Source organism: Prinia subflava, chromosome 8 (assembly GCF_021018805.1).
Source record: "Prinia subflava isolate CZ2003 ecotype Zambia chromosome 8, Cam_Psub_1.2, whole genome shotgun sequence".
In the NCBI taxonomy this organism is placed as follows: domain Eukaryota; kingdom Metazoa; phylum Chordata; class Aves; order Passeriformes; family Cisticolidae; genus Prinia; species Prinia subflava.
The window spans coordinates 35483787-35508530 of record NC_086254.1 but is presented as its reverse complement, the minus strand read 5'-3'; the positions used below and the strand labels follow the sequence as shown (position 1 = coordinate 35508530).

The following is a 24744-nucleotide window of genomic DNA, read 5'->3' as shown; positions in this document are numbered from 1 at the left end:
TGTGCCGTGGCTGTCCCTGTCCCCTGTGGGCCACCCCCATCTGTGTACAGCCCCAGCCCATGCCCTGGTTTTCCCCGGTGCTGATACTGTCTGTCCCAACAGGAGCCATGCTGGGCACCACCTCCCTGCTGACACTGTGGTGTAGGACAGCAGACGTGTCATCCGTGAGGTGACAGGCCACCCATGACCCTGCTGCCACCTGAGAGCCTCACTCACGTATAGGGGCCACCTGTGTCAGCTGCCACCAGTGTTCAGGTGTGCCTCTGGAGCAGCCCCCATCCGTGTGCTGACACCACTGATGTGCCAATGTCAGCCGTGTGGAGATGCCAAATGTGTGCCCAGACATGTCTTTGTCCCCTCCTGGCCTGGCACAGCTCAGCATGGTGGGGCCCTGACCAGGCTCAGTGCTTACCCCCCCACCAGGACCCAACACAGCTTTTTCCAGCAGAACAACTCCTTTATTTTTCACATACCCCTGCCTTTGGCCATTTCATTTTCACCATATAGATACAGGGAGAGGAACTGCTCAGCATAGAGAGAATCAGGGCTCACCCTGAAGACCTCAGTGGCCAGTTTCCAACCGTAGCAATGGCTTTGCAGTAAGTTAGAGGGGAAATGGTTCTTTCCCAAGTGGGTAAAAAGAATGTTTAAATACAAAAGGATTATATTTATGTGCTTTTCTCCCTCTTGCCACAATCATGTAATTGAAAATTTGAGCTGCAGTTGCTAGTCTCATCTGAATCAGTCATCTACACAGATTAGACACCTTTTAACAGGAACAAGACTAATGTTTTGATTCCAAGCCCCAGGCGTGATGATTGGCAGGGAAAAGCAACCCCTGAAAAATCAGAGCAGAGGCCAGCTTGAGGCCCAGGTCAGAGTTCGAACCGACTGTGTATGTGTTTGGATTTTAGCTTGTTGTACTTGGTGATCAGGTCCAGCTTGCTGTGCCCCAGAGTCATTCTCTTCTCTGCCCCATACGCGCTGTTCTTTTCCAGCAGCACATCCTCTGGAAACTTGTCATAGCAGGGCACTACGGACTTTTTATCCCGTTTGAGGTGGGTGTAAGGGGAGAAAAGGTCAAAATGGCCATGTCCAGGGCTCTGTCTCTTTTCCACCCCATAATACACATTCTCATTTTCAGCTGGCAGCTCCCCAGAGGTGGCCACAGGTGCTCTCTGCTTCAGGCTGGTCCCATTGCTGCTGGTACCCTCTGATAGGGACTGCAGCGGCTGCCCCACTCTCGGTGGGGAGCAGTGGCTGCTGTTGGCCCTAGTGTCTCCCTGCTTCTCAGGCTTATTGGAGGAAGGCTCCGGCTGCAGGAATGTCCTTGCTGTTATGAGGTTTGATTTGGGATACAAGGCTGAGGTGGGTTTATTTGGAGGACTGTTTGCTGAGTCTGGTGGTTCTTCTTGCTGTTTAGGGCAAGCAGGCTTCAGGAATGTGTCTTCCTTCCCCTTATTGCCAGAATCAGAGCTGGAGTCTTGCCTTTCCTGGTGGGCACTGCAGCTGGAGTTTTTCATAAAGGGAGACACTTTTATGCTTCTGATGCTCACATTGGAAAGGCTGCTGGAGGGGCTCAGGGTATCAGTATCATTCCCCTGAGTGGGTTTTAGAAGACAGTTGTCAACTTTTGAGGTATTCCAAGAAGAGAGACATGTCCCGGGATCTGGCACACAGAAGCTGGTCACTGCTCTGGACTCTGCATACAAGTACCGGAATTCCTTGTCAAACTCTGCAACGATTTGCCCGCGGAAGTGGGTCACCAGGCCAGTGTGGACTTGGCTGCAAAGCCAGGTGAAACTGCAGGAAAAGAAACAAAACACATGTAGCTTTAGTTCACAGAGTGCCAAAATGCCGAGCGTGGATTTTAACATTCCAGTGACGGATTGCTACCTGATTTGTGGTGTTAAAACTTTCTCTAAGTAGGCAGCTATGAGATTGCTCATGGAGATGAATGTGCTCATCAATAATTACAAAAGAACAACCCTAAAGTGGTTGTTTGATTTCAGCTTGGGGTCTCCTGCTCTTCCCTCGCCTTTGCAGGAGCTGTGTTCTCATGTCCTGACATCTGCAACAAGTGATGGGCTTGTAGGAGCTGCTTGGGCAGGCAGGAAATGAGGAACGGCCTTGATGAGTGCAAGGCCTCCAGAGACCACAGGAATACCTCGGGACAGGAAGGCTGATCATGTTTGCTATAACTATTGCTGAGGATTCCTAAATGCAGTAGAAGTTAATTCTTGGCTCAATAAATCCAGTCCCTGCCCTCAAAGTTAAGTGTTTTGGGATCTTTTCTGGGAGCTTGTCCTATTCAAACCAAAACTGGTTTTGCCCTAGCTGGGAAAAAGCTTCTATTAATTGCCACTGCACATTTTCCTTATCTGTTTAACCCTACCTCTTGTTTGTGCCCAACCTGCAACCTAATTAGCTCTTCCCCAGTATAGCTACAGATTGTACCCACATTCTCCTAATCTTCCTTTTCCTGATTAAACAGGGAAGTTCCTCTCCAGAGTGGGATCCCCAGGCTCCTGGTCATCCCAGTCATCAGCTGATTTTTTATTCTTGCTGTAGTCAAAACAGACCAGCAGACTAAATGTGTCAAATAAACCAGAATTTTCAGAGGTGGCAGTACCAGCTGAGGGCTGCATTATTGGCTACTAAAGCAAGACACTGATTCTGAAGAGCAGGATAAAATGACAGGAGTTCCAGGAGAGCAGTTGTCATGGGAGATTACACCCTCAAGTAAATGTCATTTCAGGACAAGATAATGGCACTGTGTGACACGGGACCTCATCAATGTTTAGCTCACAGAACAGGTATTTGGGAACTTCTAGTAAGAAACCCCACTCCTGGCTTGTCCCTGAGCACTCTGCAGTTGTTATAGACTCGTGTTTGGTATGTTTACACTCAGCAATCACAGCCCAAAGAGAAATATGAAAAAAAAAAATAAAAAAACCCCAGGTAAATTAGGTAGGAATGCAAAAGTAGTAAAAGAATGAAAAGACCTTTGTGAATGACACGAAGAGTACTCAGAAATACCATCCTGGAGGCTCAAATGCATCCCTTCACAGAGATATGAAGGTGGAAAAATTAAACCAGAAACTACCTGTCATGGCTAAATGACAGAGGAGAAGCTCCTAAGCCCAGAGAGACCATCTTTGAAAAAGGTTGGGTCACACATTGCAAAAGGGGAAAGAAGAAATATTCAGCTCTTTTTGAAGCACATGGTTCCTGTGCAATGGGAGTGTTCAGATAATTCTTCTGCATCCCTTTTTTGTCCAGGAGCTTGGGCTGCCCTGAGCCCCCTTTATACAGAACACAAGGAAGGATCAGTCTCCTGTTGAGATCTCTGTAGAAGAGATTAGAAAACACCAACAGAGCAGATACATCAGCGACTGGGCAGGAGCAGGGATCATCAGCCCAAGAGCACCAAGGGAATGCCAGGATGAAATAGCTCAGCTCCTTAACCAGGCTGTGCTATCTCCCACTTGAAAGGCTCTGGCTATCAGGAGAGTGGCAGGGTGCTAATGTGATACAATGTTTTTAATGTTCCAGACCATTAAGTCTCACAAATTAGATAGATACAAGTTGTGTAGTTACACAAATTAGTAGAGACTCTTCTAAAGAGTACAATTAATGGCCATATAGGAAATACGAGATAATAGGAGAGGCAGCTTTAGCAAAGGAATGTTATCTCTCAAAAAGCCCTGAGAGTTCTTTGAAGAAATCCAGGAGTCCAGACAGAGGAGATTTGATGGATCAACACTGTCAAAGGCGTCTGTCCCAGGGCACTTCCTGGCTCCCAGGAGTGCCGGTGGTCCTGGCCACACTGTCACAGTATTGTCCCCTGTCCCAATGCACCCAGCCATCTCCTCTCACCTTCCCCCTGTGAGGGGAGAGCACTCCCCCAGCCTTACGACTGTCCCTGCCACTGACGCTTCTTGCCCCAGTCAAGGCATTCCTGTGTCCCAGTTTCCCCATACCAGTCCAGTGGGGTCCTGCTCACTCTGTGTCATGACAGGATCTGGAAGGAATCACCCAAGTCCCCTGGTGGCACAGCCTTCCTTGCCACAGCACAGGTTTCCAGGATGGGACAATATGGTCTTGCCAGCCATGGCTATTCCCATTGCTACAAACTGATAAAGGTCTTCTCTTTCCTGAATGGCATAGCTAGGAAATGATTTCTGGTGTAAAAATGAGGCCCTGGATGAAGTTCGCAGGTTACAATCCAGACAGGAAGAGGTTCTTCCTAGCAGGACACAACACCCACACGGGCTTGGAGCTCCTCCTGCTGCAGGCCACCCTGGATGCTAGAAGATCATAGGAGCTTCTAAGAGCGGTAGGATTTTCCTGGCATAATTTTTTCCTTATAACAAACTGCTGCTCACAGCAGCTCTGGATCACCCTGGGACACAAAGGACTCCGGGAGAGGATGGCTGTAGGGTAGGATCCCCTCCCTGCCCTGCCTTCAGACTCTGCGGGAGCGGTGCAGCTCAGCCCTTGGCCGGGAGATGGAGGTGCAGCCTCACCTGTGTGGGGCACCGGCCGCTCCTCGCAGCACCCCTGCCCCGGGCTCTGGCGTGGGCCGAGCAGGAAGAGCAGGGAAGAGCACCTGCGCTATTCCACAAGTCTCTGTCTCAGCAGCATTTTCGACACCCGGATTAGTTCCCTGCGTGCCCCTCTGTACAGCCGTGCTCTGCTTTGTGGTCACGGTGGCCTTTGCCTTTCCTCAGCTGTTTGTACAGGTGACTCCGGATCTCCACACTCAGCCTCTCTGCTTCAGCTCTTTCCAACAGATGAGATACCAATTTGCAGCAGAAAGTTTTTTGCTTCTTTCAATAGTTTCTCAAACTAATTTTTTTTTGCTCTTCTGTCACTTGGGGTGTCACAAAGCCATTCTTTTCTTTCCATATGCCAGCACAAACTTCTGCGTTCTGTTTTTGCTCGTGGCTAAATGCATGTACCACATAACAGTCATTACTAGACCTTTCATTTCAAGTGACATTTTCTTTGATAACATCAACCTTCCTTTATTGCAGCAAGCTCTTTCAGCTTGCTCCCAAAACACTTGAAATCATTTCCATTCCTTTATTTTCATCTTCATTTGATCCAAACCAGTGCAATGTGTTCAACTAATTTGGGCACTCATGTCTGTTATCTCTTATTTCTTATTCATCCTTCCAGCAGCAGACCTTGTCTCTTTCTCCTGGATTCACTTTTTATTTACACACCTGAGGACTTGCTCCTCCCTGCTCCGGTGTGCCCAGCAAGGCTGTACATAACTCACCTCCTGGCAATGTCACTGCATTGCCGCGTGTGTCACCTGGGGTTCCCTTGCTGATGCACTGTGCTTCCCACTCCTTACACACTCACTTCCTGCTTAATTAGAATTTCTTTCCTCAGGTGACTACTCATCAAGCTAGATCTGGAAATCCCTTTGCAAAGCTCTTTCCTCTTGCTTGGGCCATGGATACCTGTGAGTATCCATGAGCACCTTTCTTTGGAAGAAATTCCCGGCTTCTTCCAGCTTCAAATACATGTAGCTTTATCTGTCCATTGCCAAACACCTCTGTACTACAATTTTATTTCTCCTGAAGCCACGTGTGGAAGCTTTTGCACTCTTGTAAACTTTTGCCTCTCATTTTTCAGTTTCAGCTGCTGTGTCAGCTTCAGCCCTGGATCTTGAGTTTCTCCCTATAGCAAACATTGGGCTCCTTCCTCCCAGTGCCCATGGCAGGACACACAACGATACCAGGACCATCTGTCATTTTCAGCAGAGAAATTTAATCTTCTCCAAGGCAACTTGAACAGCCACATGACTCCCTTTCAGACTGACAATACCAGCTCTTTTCTCTGGTTCTAGTCCATCTTTCCTGTTCAAGACCCTGTTTAGCTCCAGTCCCTGTTGGCCCTTGGGTTCCTCTCACCTGCTGAAACAGTAAATATCTTAAGCGCTCAGATAAACACCGTATTTCTTCTGGTGCCTAGAATAAACCTAAATAGCTAGATATATAATTACATTTAAGATTTTAGGTTATTGCTTTGCCTAGATACCTCAATCTAGTTTTTTCCTTCATTTAGAAGAAATAGAATGTAAACATTTAATCTGAGAGCAATAGGATTTAAACATTTAAACACGTAAGAGTTGAAGGATCTAAACTAATTCGCCTACATTTATTTAAGATAAGAGCAGTGAGCTTGGTTTCTGTATTTAGAAAATGCACTAAAAATATGCTTGATCTGTACCAATAGGCAGCAATATATCAGAATAAATTAAAGAATCATAGAATCACAGAACATCCTGAGAGGGAAGGGACCCACAGTGCTCACCCAGCCCAGCCCCTGGCCCTGCACAGACACCCCAACAACCCCACCCTGTTCATCCCTGGCAGCGCTGTCCAAAGGCTCCTGGAGCTCTGGCAGCCTCGGGGCCGTGCCCATTCCCTGGGGAGCCTGGGCAGTGCCAGCACCTCTGGGGAAGAACCTTTCCCTGATATCCAGCCTAAACTCCCCTGACACAGCTCCATGTTGTTCTTACTGTATGAATGAATAAAACCTGTGGAAACAGAGGGACAGTTAAACTATTTCTGCATATTTGTGTCCTTTTCTTCATTACTCATCTCCTCGTTGTAGAGCTGCCAGACTGGAGTAACTCAGTGGCTAGCAGGGTGCAGTGGATTGCTGCAGACCAAAGCTGGGCTGTGTAGAAGGTCACAGTTAGGTATCAGGTACTTCACTTTAAAAATAAATGCAAGAAAACTGTATTCTGATAAAAAGACAGGATGGAAATTGGTGACACTTGGGTAAGGATTTAGAATCAATGGAGAATATCTGAACAAATAAAGCTGTGTTTAGAAAAGTGCACGGTGGCTGTACTGGGAACTTTCTGAGCAGAGTGCTGATGGTAAATAAACCACATTGAGGGGATTCTGAGAGACTAAGAAGGCAGAAAGTAGAGGGATAAAGGGAGATTCTGCCAGGTTGAATGGGGGCCACTGTAAGGATAGTTGCCAAAACTGCATTTTAGACACTATAAATGACGACTTATTGGAAAAACTAACCAGAAAGCCAACAAAAGGAGAAATAACGTTACCAGTTCAGAGAGTTTCTTTGGGAAGGCCACTCAGCAAAAAATAACCATGACCTAGCCATATCAAATATTCTTTCAGGACCAAAATAATCCACAACAGTAATGCAACTTTCAAAGAGAAAATGAGGAATGCTATTAAAAAGAAATTTAAAAGAGTAATCAAAATGTTTAAATTCTTGAGGCAGCAAGAAGATTGTTTAAAGATACTATGTTAGAGTTTCAGAGAAAACGTACCTCCCAAAATAAAGACATTTTAAATCATCAAAAAAATCTCACTATAGTTAAAAGATGCGTGAAATGAAAATATTAAAGCAAAAAGCCTTCAAAAACTGGAAGTCAGCAATTTTCCAATTATGAACCAGGGAACAACCTATCATTTAATATTGAACATAGTAGCAGAGGAATGGAAAGTTTAAAATGTGAACCTTTTAAAGAGCTTTGCAAAACTGCAAACCAGCCAGACTTATTTCCATACTGAACAAACTGGTAGAAGCAAATAGTAAAATGAATAGATGCATAAATAACTATAATCATAATGCTGAAGACTCAGCATGTTTTTGTGGAAGGAAGCCATGCCTCAAAAGCCTCTTGCAGATCTTTGAGGGAGGCAGAAAGCACACAGATGTGAGCTTCAAAGAGATTTTGACATGGTCATTCAGCAAAGACCATTTTTGTTATAAAAATTAAGTGATCATGGAGTACATACAAAGGAATATCTTCTCAAGAAGTAGCAGTTGATTAAAGATACAAACACTGGCAGTAGATTTAATTTACCTACTGGAAACACACAAGTTTTGTGCTGGGATCAGTGCTGTTCAACATGTTGAGGAAAGTACTAAAAAACTGTAGAAACTGTCCAGGTCAGGCCACATGACAAAATTATCATGGATCAAAAGAAAACTGGGTAAAGAGAAGCTGCAAGAGGATCTTGTGGTAAGGGGGGAATATATGACAAAATGATGGATGATTAAATGTCAATTAATTCAAACTCTGGATACAAGAAATTACTGAAAAGCCAAGGATCCTCCACCTGGAGAAGAGATGGTTCACATGAGGGATTATAATAGAGGAGGACAAAACCATGGATGCAGTCAAGAAAGCAAATAGGAAACACTGATTTCCTGTGTCCAGGTTGTGGGAATTTGGGGACATCAAAGGTAATTATCTAGCAATAGGTCTACTGTACACACCACATATCACTTCTTCACACAAAACATAAATTAAACTGCATAACCCATTGCCAGAGGGTATAATGGAGGCCAGACATGGTAGGAAAGAGTTTCCCATAGCAAACTGAACATAGAGAAGCACGTACAACGTAAAACCCCGGAGTTCTGAAACCTCTGATCCTTGCACACAGCATTGCTGAACTGGAAAATATTGCTCACCTTCTGCTGAGTAAGCACACTCTTGCCCTTGTTCTTGTATCATCCCTGACACACCTCTGGTTCCACCAAGGATCTTTGGCTTTACTCAGTAACTGTTATTATCCTTTGCATTTGGCTTTCCCATCTGCAGACACAGTAATCTAAATATCTCCTATACAGATTGCACTATACCCAGGAGCAGACATCCTGATTTTCTGCTGTGAAAGTGTTTCTGACAAATGTTGAACAAATTCCTCAAGAAGAGACTGTTTCTGTTAGTCCAGAACATCCTGTGCTTACTGACACAGCACAGAATCAGATGTAAGACCCTATTCAACTGAAATACTATCTTCCAGAATTCCAGAAGTTTCAGCTCTGCAGAGATCGGTAGAAGCGGAGCACATGCCAGCCCCCAGTCCCTGCCCTGAATGGCACAGGAGGAGCTGACCCAGAGAGCTGCACCTGCATTTTAAGCAATACCCTGACTCTGGGCCACAGGGAAATCAGATGTTCCTCCAGCTGTGCAGTTCAATCCAGCTGACATATGCTCAGCTTTAGCCATTCAAAAATGAGTGATCCAGTTATGTAATCCCTGCCTCTGCAGCCAATGGAGATGGATAGAGGGATTTAAAAGATTACTAGATGTGACATGGGTTAGTTGTGGGCTCAGCAGTGCTGAGGGAACAGTTGGACTCAAGGCTCTTAGAGGGCTTTTCCACCTAACCAATTCTGTGATTCTAGCATCCTGTGTTTCCAGGCACTGATTCACTCCATTGTTTTTAAGTGTCTTAGGATGGTCAAAAGGCCACCAGACACTGCTCTCCATGTTGTTTAGAGATTCAACACAACCAGTTTCAACCAGGCACTTCCATTTTTCATTCATTTTGCCAGAGTTTGATGAGGTGAGACCTCCACTCTTGGAGATGATGAAGTCAACATCAGAGGAGAAGGTGCAGCTTGAAGCTACCGCACTGATGAGGACACTGGTAGCCTGAGGGTCCAGCATGTGCTCACAGAAAGATGGAAACTGAGAGAAAAGGAGAGGAACAGCAGTGTTCAAGGAGATCTGGTGGAAGGAGAATAAAAGTATTGCCAGGACAACGAATTCACAGACCAGGCTGTCCTGATGAACTGCACTGTTTGTGAAGGATAATGTAATGCTCAACAGTGTGAAAATACTGTGGGAAAGATCTGCAGGTGGAAAAGTAACTAAATAGAGCCTAGTAATAAAAATATAGCACAGGAACAGTAGTCCTGACCCTCTGATCAGAACTGTGGAGAACAGTGTTAACTGAGATCACAGAGGCTGCAAAATTAGGATGGGCAGCAGCAGTGGGAGATTTCATCCATTCATACTCATACAGGTTAATGCTTCACTGGGATGAACCACAGAGAAAAACTTTTTGGAAGCAATAAATGATTACATGCCAGAATTAACTAGTCTAAATTGTTCAACCCACAAGAAAAGATGCAATTCAGGATGTGGTCTGGAATGGTGCATAAGACTTGGTTCCAGAGACAGAAGTGGAAGAACCCATTTGTAAGAATGATTGCAACACAATTTTAACTCTTTAGCTGAGAGCAAACTAAATAAATGCAGCATGTGGAGGTTCAATTTCATGAAAGGTAACTATGTAAAAATGCAGCAATCAGTCAAAAAGAGTTGAAAGGGAGCAGACCAAAAATCCCCAGTATAACTGGGGCTGTAGGTTCTTCACAAATGCTGTACTGGCAGTCAAGGAATCAGTGGGCTTATCTGATGTCAAAAGGGTGATGGCAAGGCCAAAGCTGGGAACTTCCTGCATCCGTCACTGGTGCTGGTGACACCATGCTGATACACTGGAGTGTAACACTGAGATGTGTTTCACGCCTGTGTATCAGCACCACCAGAAAGGCCCAGGGCTGAGAGGTTCCCCCCATGATCCCACCTACAGAGAGGGCTCGGAATGCAGTCTTGAGGCCCACACACCCCTGGAGCTGTTCTCTGCCCTGAGGCATGCAGAGCGTGCTGTGAAGAGCAAGATTCCTGCTGGCACTGAGAAGCACAACCTCTTGGAAAAGAACAGCAGAGCAAAGGCAAAGGCAAGCCCAGCTCACCAACCTGCTGCAGTTTGGTGAGGAAGCCAATGAGCACATGGATGCCCTCAGGCATGGAGGGGTGCAGTGAAAGCCCCAGGTTTGCAGGTGATCGTCAGGTCCTTCAGGTGGTTGGATACCTCACTGAAGGTGAGCAAATCCAGAAGGACCTCACAGAACTGAGCAAATGGACAAATATGTGGCAGATGAACTTCAGTAAAGGAAAATGTGGTGTATCCACAGGGGAAAATTGTCTATATGATGTTGAACCTGGAACAGCTCAGGAAGGAGCTCAGAATCATCATCAGTGGTTGTCTGACATCAGCTCAGAGTGCAATGGCAGCTAAAACGTGCAGTGAGTGTTGGCTCCTGCCAGCAAGGGCCACAATCACAAACCAGAGTCTGGGCACCTTTTACTCCTCTTGAACACCTCGGTGCAGTGTATCAGGGGGGCCACATGCAGTTCTGGTCTCAGCACCTCAAGAAAGAGGTAGTGAGGTCACAGAGGGTGCAGAAAAACAGAATTAAAAAGGCTGAGGGATGCATCAGCCACTGTATGAGGAGAGACTTATGAAAAATATGAGGTCTTCAGGTAAGAAAAAGGTAGGGAGGATGGATAAAATGGAGGCTTGGAAAACTGTGAAAGCACTGACTGAGATGAATGCAGGATAGCTGTTGAACCAACATGCAGCACCGGAGTTACATTATTCATTATTTTGCTAAGGAATATTTCCTCAGTGTCACCAGTCTCTGCCACAGTAGTTGCTGTATTTTCTTACCTGTATGTACCAGCAAGAACTTGATCACAATCAACCAGGACAAACTTCTCCAGAACCTGGCCTGAAAATTTCTTGCCTGCTTTGCTGTAGTACGTGTCTCCACTCAGGCACCTTATGCGCATGTTCTGAAACCAAAGCAGGGAGAGTTGGTAAGGGGCCATGTACTGAACTAAACTGAGATCTTCCCTTGTGCATCACTGCTGGACTCCCTCAAGCTCAAGCTCTGCTCCGAGAGGTAGAACTCAGCAAGGCATTAGGTATTTCTTGGCTCCTACATACACAATACTTTTGTCACACTGCATGCTTCTACAGGATAAAACACCAGCAAAAATTAACATGTTGCACTCAAGTGCAAATTCTCGTTAAAAAAAAACAAGCTTGGGAGAATCCTATGAGCCTACAGATCATTTCTGACATATGTAAAACTATCCAATTTCTTCCAGATTATTAATAATATTCAACACCCCACACTAGCTGATGGCTCTGCATTGAACTAAATTTTGATGCATAACAACTAGCTAATTTCTAATCAATAGTATGCTGCTCTGATTTTATACAATGACAAGCTTAAAATACCACTCAATGAAAAAAAAACCTCCCAGAGACGAATACCTACATTTTAAGGAACTCATTTTATCAATGCATTTTTAAATGATATGAATATTTTCAGCTGCTATACTCAACTGGAGCAGACCTGATGCTCCACTGCAAACACTTCTCTGATCCAACCTTGGCCCGTAAAACCAACTGCCCAGAATAAACTGGGGAATATGGCTCTTGGTATCCATTGAGAGCCTCTTTCATAATGGGAGGCATTTGCCTGTAATAGAAGTTATTTGCACCTCAGGTGAGGAAGGCCGAACTTCTCAGGTGAGAAGAGCCGAACTGGAAACTGTTACTGACCTGCTCTATGTGATACAGTGCCAAACAAAACATCTGGCAAGTAAATAAACATCCCTGAGGCTACACCTGCGCGGGGCTGCTGGGTCATTCCTTCCTGCCCTCCAGCCAGCTCCCCTGACAGCTGTAGCACCTCTGGTAGGGCAGGAGCTGTCACCACCTGTCACCACCTGCATTTGACGGGGCAGGCCTCTCTGTGGGCAGCTCATTCCTGCCGAGCATCAGCCCAGCGACAGACAAAGCCCTACAGCAGCCGGGTCGGCGTCAGGGCCGATTTGCTGCTGGCAGAGGTGGGTGCTCAGGGAATGTGGCGGTGCCCCTCTGCCACCAGCAGATTTCTGGCCAGGCACAGGCAAGGGACAAGCACCAGCAGCTGGGATTTGCCAGCAGTTGTTCCCCGCAGGGCGCAGTCCCGGCCCCTTCCAGCTTCCGGGAGCTGCCCCTGTGCCCCCTGTGCCCCCTGTGCCTGCCTCCTGCGGGGCTCAGTCTGCTCTGGGGGTGAGGAGCGAGGCAGGAACCCCGCGGCAGCCACTGCCCCGTGGGTGGCTTCCCTCTGCTGTCAGCGTCCCCGCGGGCAAGAGCTGGCCTTCCCTTGGGAACACGCGCTGGGTGGGAAAGGCTGGGCTCTCACCTTGCAGTGAGGTCTCCCAGCCCACCCAGCAGCACCACTGCCCTCCAGGGCTGCACAGCAGCAGCAAATCCGCTCCTGACCAGAGCCCATCCAGGCTCTCTCCTGTAGTGGGCAATGGCAGCTGGGGAGAGCAGGAAGAGGGCAAACATTTACAATGCTGACCCTAATACCTCTGCGGAGCCTGATTTCTGCTCAGGGATTTCCTGAGCTTCTTGTGGTTTGTCTCATGGGAAGCCCACCATGATCTCTTCTCCAAGTACTGGTCCAGTCTTCTGTTGAGTTCATGGAAACTTCAAGCAAGAACAGAGCTGAAGGTTCAGAATTTTGGCACTGTGGCTCACACTTGTTGGCTTTTTATATCCTCAGAACATATCCTCATCTACCACCTATGAGAAGGGAGAAACCTTTTCTCTGACAGTTGTGCATTGGAACAAGTTACCCAGAGAGACTGTGTGGTCTCCATGCTTGGAGATCTGCTAGATGAGAGCAGGTAAGGTGACCTCACAGGTGACACTGTTTGGAGTGGGAGGCTGAGCTTGATGACATCCTAAGGTCACTTGCATTAAGCTGTGATCCTCTGAAATGACACCACAAGGTGCTGATTCAGAACAAGATAACGCTGGATACTTGGGGAGGTGTTCACCTTGTCCTGTGGCCAGCCAACACAGGGATTTTTTCTTCCAGTGCTGAAGTTTTAGTAATACTGGTTCTCACTGGGAGGAGCTTCTTCCCCTCCTCCTTCCTGGGGAAATTAAAACAACTTCAGGTAAGGGGTATTCCATAAATTTGTTACCACAGTATTTCTTCACTCCCTTTATCATTTCCAAGGCTGGGTGAGTTTCTGATATCTGGTTCATTGCTATCATCCTCTTCTTCTTCTTGTCAGTTCAGACCCTGAATCATTCCAACAAGATGAGAATCCCACAGTCTGGCAGGAAAGACACCCAGGTACTGCTCTTGCTCCATTCAGACAGTAGTTTCAGGTTCAGCAGACGGATGTTTGAAAACTCCAACCTAAGGCTTCTGCTGTCACTGCTGCCAATGCTCCACACGGGATTTTCTGATGCTCAGCACTGGAATTTGCCACCAGCAGACTCACATGTTGTTTCCAGAAGTAAGATGCTGGAGGGGCAATTACCCCAAATTCACCATTCAACCCCAAATTGTCACCAGTTCTTCTAAATGGAGATTTACCACCACATCCTGTCACAACTTAGAGGCAGGAATAAAATATGTACCCTCATTCCACTCAGATGTGTATTCAGCCTGTAGGTAATTGACTGCTTAGGTGCATCAGTGTCAGAGACACTTCAGATGGAGAGCTGCTAGTGAGTCATGGAATGGGGAGGCAAGTGTTAATTACCCATTCAAGCACATGACATAACATCAGACATAACAGAGACATAGACATCTCCACAGATGTAAACTCATTCTAATTTGAATTTTAAAAATGGCCACCTCTTGGATGAGCAGCAATAAAATATATTTTGGAAAGATGGAATTCATCTGAGTACATCAGATCACTTCAGTGTGAAAGGTATTTATGGAAACAAACATGCTCCAGCAGGGGGAAGTTTTCACCAAGAGCTCCCATCTCAAGAGTCAGGATAAAATGGGTCTGGCTTGTTAAGAAGCAAGACAGGACAGAGCTTCACCAGCATGGTGGAAGAATCAAAGAATCATTTAGATTGGAAAAGACATTCAAGGTCATCAAGTCCAACCTTGTCAACTAGACCAGACACTGAGTGCTTCTCTGAAGAAGCCTCTCTAAATGAACCTTTGTGTAGACAGGTTAAAAATAAGGGAAAATTAAGACAACTGCATCTATTTGAAATATCCTGTAAAACATTATTTTTGCATTGTCCCTAGATTGTTTTTTAGCTAGGAATACTTTTGAGCTAACTGGAAAATTTTCAAGTGTTCCCACAAAAATGAAGGGAAAACCCATGAAACTGGTGGCTGGAGTGGAATCACTGCTCCAGGGAATCCTGCACACCCAGGAAAGGAGCACAGCCAGCACTGCTGGCCTTACAAAAATAATAAATGACAACAAAAAACCAACTTCCATTGATAGGTGGTAGCCAGAAGCGGGGATCAACAGGATACTGGGGTGCATCTCTGAGGCTGCAAGTTCCTAAGAGAGCTTATGGCACTGTCACATTCGTTTTTACTGTTTATCTGCTCTGGGCACCACATGCTGGTGATGGGCACCCACTGAGCAGGAATTGGGTTTTTCACAAATCCCTCACAGACCCACAATTGAATTGCAAAGCCTGAAAGCAGATCATAACATGAGATTTTTAACCTGGGGGTTCAGCAGAAGGAAGTGATGGGGTTTGCAGCAGGACATCTGAGGGGACTCACTGCTCTCCTTGCCCTCCCAGCTATTGCCCTGCAGCAGATCTTGGCAGAAGTTAAATCTCTGAGCTCAGGGATCTATGAGCAATTTAAGTCTTGCAATTCTATGTCCTAGAGCAAGGGCTATGTCCTCACCCCTGTGTCCAGATGATCCAGGTTCACATAAACGAAATTTCCTAGCCTCCCTCTGCATCTCAGCAACTCACTGCATCTCATTGGCCCCAGTTTCACACTCCCTGCATGGAAAACTGAAATGAGGGCCACAAAACATCATTATATATATAGGAGGCTCCTGCATGCCTTCCTCTGTGCATCCAGACAGATCTCAGTTTCCTAGTGCAAACAACCTTGGTTTCTTAGCCAGGGACAGAGAGAGAAGGGATAGATTCTGGGGAGAAGGGACAAGTCCTAGGGACCAGAACACAGGATACACTGTTTTTGTCAATTCTAAGACCTGTTTATCATATTCAGTGTTTGACTGAAAACTTACTGGGAAGCTGTCCTGAGTAAGAGCCATTTTATTGCACATTTCCACAAAATGCTTCAAGTACTCTTCATCCAGGATCAGGTAAACGGGTACATGCCGTCTGCTTGAGGCCTCCAGCAGGTCACACAGAATTTCCATGTCTGTAAACAGATCCATCACAATTGCTATCACCTGGCCAGGAGAAAAGAGGTGTGGGGGGAAAGAAACACAAGAGATTGTTGAAATCTCATGCCCAAGTGAACTGTGCTTTAAACTATGTGCTTTAAACTATTCAAACCTCCTGAGTTAGCGAGACCCTGTGGCCACATGAATGGAGATGATTCTGGAGCTTTGTGTTTAACAGCCCTTACCCCACTGTGGCAGCTAAAATCAAATTTTAATAGCTATTAAGACAATCCCCACCTGGGTACCTCCCTCTTCTGCTATTCACAGAAAGGAATAGCTGAAAGGATAACACGTGCACAAACTCTGAATTTCAGTGGTGCAACAAGTACATCTTACCTTAAGAAAATATGCCAAGAATAAAGCATATAAACAAGAGTTGAGACTGAGCAAAATCATTGTTCAATCAGCAAGAGTAACTCTACATGACTGGCAGATTAATACAAAAAAGTACAAATCTTTTTTCAGGATGGACACACTGCCAGGTGAGGGAGAAGGTATTGTGATAAAGTACGTGCAAATCCTCATTCCAAGATTAGATCCTAGGGGTGCCTAGACAAAATCAGAGAAAATGTATGTGGAAAGGATGCCTTCCCTTTCCCAGCTGGCAGAACTCCTGCTCATGCAGCCAGGAATGCAAGTGATGGGTATGAAACCTGACAGGAGGAAGAAGGAATAATGCTAAGATTATTAAAAAATAAAAATATATGTATCTCAATAAAGCGAAAATAAGGTCTCCAAGGAAGGGGTTTTAAATAGGAAAAGAGTTCAAAAGAGAACTGCCAGTTCTTTAAAGAATGAGGCTGAAAAAGGCCATGGCAATCCATCCCATTGTGGAGATGGAGTGGGAGGCAGCAGACTGTCATGACTACATGAATATTCCAAAAATGGGAATGAAAGTACAGAAAACAGATGGTAAGTCATGACAAGCAGCTACAAGTGAATTCATGCAAGACTAGAAAATTCAAAGTGCAGAATGACCTGCAATAAGAACAATGCATCAAGGGAAATCAGCCATAAATAGATTCAGATGGGATTGGAGACACTGCTGCTCTGTTCTTCATGGAATGAAGTTGCCAGCAGACAACACTGAGGGGGTCATTACTTGGACGAGGAAGTGACTATTGGGATCATCTGTTGGCTGTCACTGTCACTGTTAGGGTCAGGGGGACACCTTGGAGAGGGGAGGAACAGACAGGAGAGCACTTGCAGAGCAGGATGATTTGTCACTGCACCTGAGGGTGCAGAGCACCTGGTGACTCAGACCTTGAACCATCACCAGTTAACACTGAGAACTCACGGAAGATGGGAACTCATGGATGATGGGATGGAAAAGGGCAGGGGAGAAAAAGCTGGAAAAAACAGTTGAACTGCTGCCCAAGCACTTTAGTCCCAGTCTTTACCATATCATAGCAAATAAGGTAACTGGTGCTCATAAATTGGGTTTATAATCCTGATTTGTGTTTCTGCACCTACCAGAGAATGCCCAAATAAAGATGACTCAAACCCCACTAAATTTGGGAGTGAAGTTCCAATAGCATATTCTGCTTCTCAGTGTCCATGCCCTGCATCACACTGGCTCCTGAAATGCATGACAGTCAGTTCTGCTGCCAGCATGCCCCCCAGGAGGAGGGAGCCTCTTTTCCAACACCTCCGCTGCCTGTGTTATGTGCATGGCTACAGATGGAACCCTCCAGAGTCCAAATCACCCCTGCAGGGTGAGCCTTCCTCTGCCACTGCTGCTCACCTGCTCCTCTTCAAACCAAGAATGCAGAGAATGGCAGTGAGGTCAGCTTTTGCATGTGCAGTGATTCAAGCTTTAAATAGGAATGGGGGAAATTGCAATCATGACATGGGGCTGATCTGGAATAGCTTCAGAAAAGAGGAGAGGAGCTCCAAGTTTACCTGAACTTGGATTTGTGCTCCAGACTGCCACACTGGCCCAGATTGCTCACTGCCCAGTAGCTCTTCTGCTCTGTTTTCATTAATGAATTGCCTCTTTCCAGGCACTCATGGCCTCAGTGCTGCCACGGGCAGAGTGGGGGCCTTGGGCTGCCCCATGCTCTCCAGCCCAGTCTTCTGCTTGGGGAGCTGGCTCCTCTCAGCCTGTACATGCCATGGGAAGACCTTTACTCAGGGCCACAGTGGAGAGGACAGCAATGTTGGAAGGCTGACTCCTGCTCCCTTGGGGATTGAGACTTTTTGCAGATGGACAAAATATCGTCACTCTATTTTGCCCTCAAAACCCATCTCTGTGACGATGCTCAACACACTGTCATTGGTCCTCAGTGTCTTGCAGGAGGTCCCAGGCCCAGCTCACCACAGAAGGGTTTGGGGAAGAACCTTTCCAGAGGATGGTGTGATCCCAGACATCCACATGGGACACAAGGCAGCTGTCAGGAACTAAAAATCATTGCTGCTGTTCAGGCTAAAACTACATCTCCACCCTCTCATCCTGGTCCCAGGAGATACAGGCTGCAGAACCTGACTCCAAAGGGCACCTCTTTTGTAGCCCTTGCCAGTGCTGTCTTCCCAGAAGATTTACAAGGGTTTGGCAAACTTCTCCCCTCTTGAAACGTGCCCATCTGTCATGGAGAGCAGTCAGCCCTGGAGGAGCTCTGCAAGCACTGAGAAGCATCTTCAGCTTCCCAAATCAATGTTGCTGCTGGTCTATCAGCACAAGGTACCACTGAGACCCACAGTATAAAAGGACTTTCCACGTCTCTCCATACTGTCCTCCAGCTAAAGGCCAACTGCAATTTGGCCAGATTTCTTTGATGGGTCACACATCCTCTGATGATGAAACACCGTGAAAAAACTACAGCCCAGACCTTGTGTAAAGCCTCAGGCAAGTCCCTCTCAGCCAGACTTTGCCTCATGATATTCAAGCTCATCTCAAGCTTAGGTTAGAGGCAGGTTTGTCCTGGGGACAGTCTAAACTCTGCTTGGGAAGTCAGTGTGATGGTGTCAAGGAAGACTGAAGCTCCTTTATCCCCAGATCCCACATGTTCAGGGGCACTGCCTGTGCCCGGGGTGCACAGGAGGTCCAAGCCATCTTGCTTTCCTCTGCCGGTGCTTGCAGGCTTTGGCAGGGCTGGTTGCCACAATCCAGGCTGGTCCTTGCCCCAGACCAGCACTGCCAGGGCCTCGGTGCTCACTGTGAGAGGGATGGGGCTGAGCAGGCAGCAGGACACGGCACCGAGCCACCCGGGGCAGCCGGGCTGGGGCGGCAGCGACAGCCCCGGGCAGCGGGGCCAGCTTGTGCCAGCCGGGTGGAGCCCTGACAGTCACACTGGGGCTTTCCAAAGCGGACCTGTGCTTGGTCGGGAGGCGGAGCAGGCTGCCGCTTTGCTCACACCTCCCTTCGCAGTGCCCCCGGTGCGCAGCACGGCCCGCGCTGGGCAGGAGGGACGGCGGTGACCGTGTGTGCTGAACGGGGACAGGGGCCAGGCTGTGCCCTCCCTGCACGGGGAGATGCAGGTGCCCATGGGACTGCTCACTGTAACTGTATCCATAAGGGCACTGAGATCAGCACATCCTATTGGAAATCAAAGCAGGCAGGTCTTACAATAACATCAGATCAACGCCAAAGCTGAGAAATTTGGGGGGAAGAAGACCCTAGAAGTTTTTCCCCCTCAAGCCTCCTAAAGCACTGGGAGTTGAGTATCCGAGTACCATTCAGAATTCAGGTTCCTAACAGCTCATGCCTCATGTTTAAAGCTTTGGGCATTCAAGTCAGTCGGGCCTTACAAACCTAAACCTGAACCTCCATTTCTCTGGTGGGGGCTGCAAGGCTGGGGCTGGCTCGGGGCATCCCTGCTCCTCACCATGCTGATCACCACCTCTGAGCCCATGGCTTGGCCTTGGCAAGTCATGAGGCTATAGAGACACAGCTGCCCCACAGGCTTTAAAAAAATTCACACCTTGCCATTGTAGGGTTAAACCATGACATTTCCAAACCCACTTCTGGAAACTCACAATTCAGCAATTACTAGAGTCATCACTTTAGGAATTACAGCACTTACTAGAACCCCACTGGGGTTTGCCATCTGTCTGGTTTCTAACCAGTACAGCTGGTTTTACTGGTATTTGCCAATAGCAGTGTGGTTTGGGTCATTACTGCAGTGGTGCCATTTGATCTCTTGCTCCCCTGGGGACCGTCAGGGACCCTTCTGCCACCAGGCACAGACACGAGTGCACAGCCACAGCCCAAGGGGCACAAGAGGGGTGGAAGAAGCAGCATGGACAATTCAAACCAAATTGGAGCTCATCCAACAAGAGCCAAATTGTAATAGTATTATCAAATGAAGGCAAAGGTGTGGCTGTGCTGCATCTTCTTATGTCTGCAAAGGGAAAAGCTCAATCTGAACATTGTCTTCAAAGAGAGCTGGTTAAATACAGCAAAGGCAAAAGACCAACTGCACCAGCAAGACATACCCATGAAACAAATGGTCCTTCTGCTAATTTGTCAATACAAATATGCTGTTGCAAGAGATGCCAGCTGACATTGCTGTGTGACTCTACCGGGGAAGAAGCAAACAGCATTTCAAGACACACCTCCCTGTCTACAGGACTGGGAAAAGCAGTTGGGGATCTCCACATCTTTCCCACATCACATCAGCACTGTATCCCCCACGGGAGGACAAACACTCTAAAAGAGGGATCTACAACAAAAGCTAAAAGTCTAGTGTCAAAAATATTGGCAACATAGAAACAGCAGCTGCAGAGCAAAAAAACAGGTGGTTCTCAAAGTGGTTCATCCTGGCACTTCAAGCAAAGGATGTTTTTACCTCTGGTTGCTTTTTTGTCATTAAGATACACAAGTAACATCCTTTTGGATGGTTTGTTGAGCAAAATGACTCAGTAAGTACTTAAATATGTGTAACTGTGGTTGTGAATGAGCTGGAATTGCCATCAATCATAGAGTTAATCATGGGAAGCACTGGCCAGAGCTGCTAACCCAGAAGCCAGTAGAACACCAGTAATAAATCAGTAAGACACTTAAAAACTCATTCTCACATTTCACACGACAGTAAAAAACACTGTGTGAAACCCTCAACTCAAACATGAAGGGCAGAAGATTGTCAGGGCTTTGTCAACCCAAGCAAAGAAAGCAAAAAGCTCAGAATGTACTGAAAGTACAATGAAGCATCCACTGCCCGGGCAACTTGCCCGCAGCAACTGAGAAGTTCCTGGGAACTGAGAAAGCAGCAAGATGTTTTTCCTGTGGCTTAAAGGATCATAATATCACTGAAGATCCGGGACACGTGCTGAGTGACGGGAGGACACTTCTTGGTAGTTATTTACTCTGTGCATTCTGCCATGACTGTGCCTTAATCCCCACTGCTGACAAGGATGGGATCAATATCACAGAACTTTTCAGATCATTTAAACTACCATAAATCAGCTGCCCGCAAGGACAAACAAAGCTTTTTGTCACTTATTTCCTGGACCAAGACTTCCTGTAATTGCCTGTAAGATGCAATTGGAAGTTCAGGCATTAAGCAAGGGCAGTTTACAACTGAGCAGTAGCTCACGTGGCAAAATGGTCTTTTGGGCAAAAGAAAAAAGATCCTTGTTCACCTCGTATTGCACCCAAACTTCACTGATGTGTGGCTCTTTGAGGATGTTTTAATGCTGCACAGCAATCTGAGCTGCTGGGAATACATAAATTCATTTGCTCAGCTCTGCTGACGGTTATAGACGATCACACTTGAGCTGCAGAGATCCAGGTGATTCCTTATCTCCAGCTTTTGCACGAGCAACAATGAATGTAAGGAGTGACTGTGAAGTTAAATAAGAAACTACTGGAGTGATAAGAGAAACTGCCAGAAGCTGACCGCTTAAGGTGAACTTTGCTCTAAATGTTTCCTCAATATCTCAACATAAATACTACCAAAGAAGATTGATGTGAAACAGCTGAAATGAACCATAAAGAGGGCAAAGACAAAAGCTGAAAATGTGTCTGAGGTAGTTGTCTGAGCTGCTGCTTTCATACAGCGTACAGTGGCAAGGCAAAAGAAACAACAAGCAACATAATTTGAATGAATAAATTAATGCCAGCATTGTGCTTGGTAGGCAGGCACTGTAGTCATCCAGTTTTTATTACATCCAAGGGTTGTAATAACACACCACAAACTGTGCAATGGGGCAAAATGGGCTGATCTTACTCATCCCCGGGGAGTCACAGACATCAAGCCTAGGAGACAGGATTCTAACTTAATTCAAACCACAGGCAGGGATTTTCAGTCCCACAAATTTACTCAGGTCATATGTGGTGACCTCCTGGTCCAGGTTGCCCAGAGAAGCTGTGGCTGCCCCATCCCTGAAAGTGTCCAAGATCAGGTTGGACAGGGCTTGGAGCAACCTGGTTTAGTGGAAGGTGTCCCTGCCCATGGCAGGGCATGGAATGAGATGCCTTTAAGGCTCCCTCCAACACAAACCATTCTGAGATTCTATGTGTGACAGGAACTCACCAGTGGTATTCTCTTGTCCAGCATAAACTGATGTCCAGGGCTGGAGAAGAGCCCAGGCTGTGCAGAGGGGAGCAGGGCTGGCTGGGACACACAGAGTCAGGGATACTGTAGGCCCTGCCACACACTCGTGCCAGGCTCTGGGACTGCTCTGCATCCCTGCAGCCACGGACACAGAGCCTGTCCCCTGCAAGGGCACTGTCTGGATGACATGAAATCCCAGGCAGAGAGAAATTACAAGAAAGGAAAGGAGCAGGAACAGCTACAGGTCTGCTGCAGAAAAAGCAGTCCCATCATGCCAGGCATGTAGAGAGCAGCGACAGCGTGGGGCGTGTGGTCACAGGTGTGGGAGCAGCCACCAGCCCCGGGCGCTGTGGCACAAGGCTCCCCTCAAGGGACACAGCTCTGTACGTACCGTCCGCGCCCGGCTGATCAGAGACCGGACCAGATCCTTAATGCTGTTCGTTTTGTTTCTTTGGAAAATCACAGTGGCTTGAGTCTGGCCAGACACCGTGAGGAGAGGCGTCCCCGGCCACCCCAGCTCCAGCTCCGGAGGGTGCACATCAGACATGAGGGGGAAGTAGGTGCCCGACGTTAGTTCAGAGTTGAGGGAGAACCTGTCTCCAGTGTCCGTATCACCAGGGTCAGCTTCTCTGTCTTTCATTGCACTGGGGTCTGGGAAGCTTTGGTTCCTCTGATGGCTGATATATTCCATCTCCAGGGTGGAAAGAAACGGCAGCTCCCTCTCCTCGGCGATGGCGCTCAGGTAGCCGCGCTCCCCCTGCTCAAGGAAGGCGTCGATGGCCAGCCTGGCTGTCTCACTGTGCTGGAGCACCAGCGGGCTGGGCTCCCTCCACCACGGCTTCTTCAGCTGCTCCAGGCGGCTCTTCAGTGGCCCACACACCCCTTGCTGGCTCCCATAGCTGCGGTGGAGCTGGGGCCTCACCTCGACTGCCAGGTAGTTGAACATGACTGGAGCTGCTGATGCCGAGAGGTGCCTCTCCTGCTGGATTAGTCCTGTGTCCGTCTGCAGGTCTTTTCTGCCCCTCCTGCACTCCTGAGCTCCTCCCAACAGGTTCCTTCAGGACTCAGCATAAGCTCAACTCCTTAATCACCAGGTACAGCCTCCCACACCGGGGGAGGAGCCGGCTTTCCCCAGCTCCCTCACCTGACTTCCCCAGACACACACCTGATACTGGGTGCCCAGAGTGTCCCTTTTGCAAGAGGAAGAGTATCAGCTCTTCAAGCTGCTCCTTCCTTTTCCTTGTAACTGATTAATGTACTGTCCTCCCCTCCCCTTCCCTAGAGAGGTCCCCACCCTTGGCCCAGCAGGCTCTAACCTGTTTTGTCCCTCACTGTGCTCACAGTGGAAATGCAGATGCTAGAACTTGTTCCTGCTTGAAATTTGTTCCAAATCAAACATGCTGCTTAGTGTCAGTTATAATGAAACACAAATATCCCAAGTGGGTAATCAGACTCAGCAAAGAAACTTACTCATCCCTGAGCCACAGATAATGCTCCTCAGCATTTCTTGGGAGCCCGGATCTGCTACACCAGCACCTGGCAGAGCAGCCAGAACATTCTATGTTTTGACACACAGAGTAATGGTGTTTGTAGGAATCACAGCAGGAATCTTGGTCATTAGGTACTGCAGGCAAGAAGAGCAATATTTCATGTGCTCTTTTAGCATCTCCCTGGAAATCCTTCAAGGACATTCAGCCTTCAGAGTTTGGTGCTGTGTGAATGATGATACTGCCCACATGCTGCTTATTGGGGATTAGTTCACTCCAGCTTCCCAAAAGCATCATGGAGCTATTTTTGGAGGAACAGTACGGTCAGACATTGCTGTGTGAATTAAAGCACTGTGTAGGAACACACCATGAGAACACGTGTGAAGAACTGCAGAGGAGCAGAGATCAGCTCACCCTGGAGCTACTGAACTCCACACAGGCAACCAGGGAATGAAGAACTGGCTGGAGAATTGATGTGATAAATTGGCCTTTTATCTACAAAATCCCCTGAGATTAAATTAAATTAAGTCATGTAAAAGCTAAATGTGTGCCCTGCAATAATCACAGGGCGATGGTCAATGGAGAGGGATGGCCATGGCTGAGTGTGAACCAGGACATCCAGACACCAGGCTCTAAATCAGCTGGGATGGATCATGTCCCCAAGGGACTATCACTTACCACTGACTGGAGCTGAGTGGGATGATTAGTTTGGATTAGCTGTCTTGTCTCTAGATGCCTGAAGTCAGGATGAAGCCTCAGCAGGGCTGCAAATGGCAAGAACATTGCATTGATTGAATCAGAAGACAGAAGGCTTCCAGTTGGCTGTAATGCCGTGAGCGAGGGCAAAGTAGGGATGGGACAAACCTATAACAAAGCTGCTGGCACAGAAGTGTTACAGGTGAAAGTAAAC

At 47.2% G+C, this 24744-nt stretch overlaps 1 protein-coding gene across 1 annotated transcript; it reads right to left on the bottom strand.

Annotated features, from left to right (window-relative positions):
- Positions 1-421: 421 nt before the first annotated feature.
- FAM83C (family with sequence similarity 83 member C) lies at positions 422-23408 on the bottom strand. Its single transcript, XM_063404707.1, has 4 exons — positions 22739-23408; positions 15692-15859; positions 11313-11437; positions 422-1803 (listed from the first exon to the last, which is right to left on the bottom strand). Exons 1-4 carry the CDS (start codon positions 23291-23293, stop codon positions 876-878), a joined length of 1776 nt encoding a protein of 591 aa, XP_063260777.1. The 5' UTR covers positions 23294-23408; the 3' UTR covers positions 422-875.
- Positions 23409-24744: the final 1336 nt, after the last annotated feature.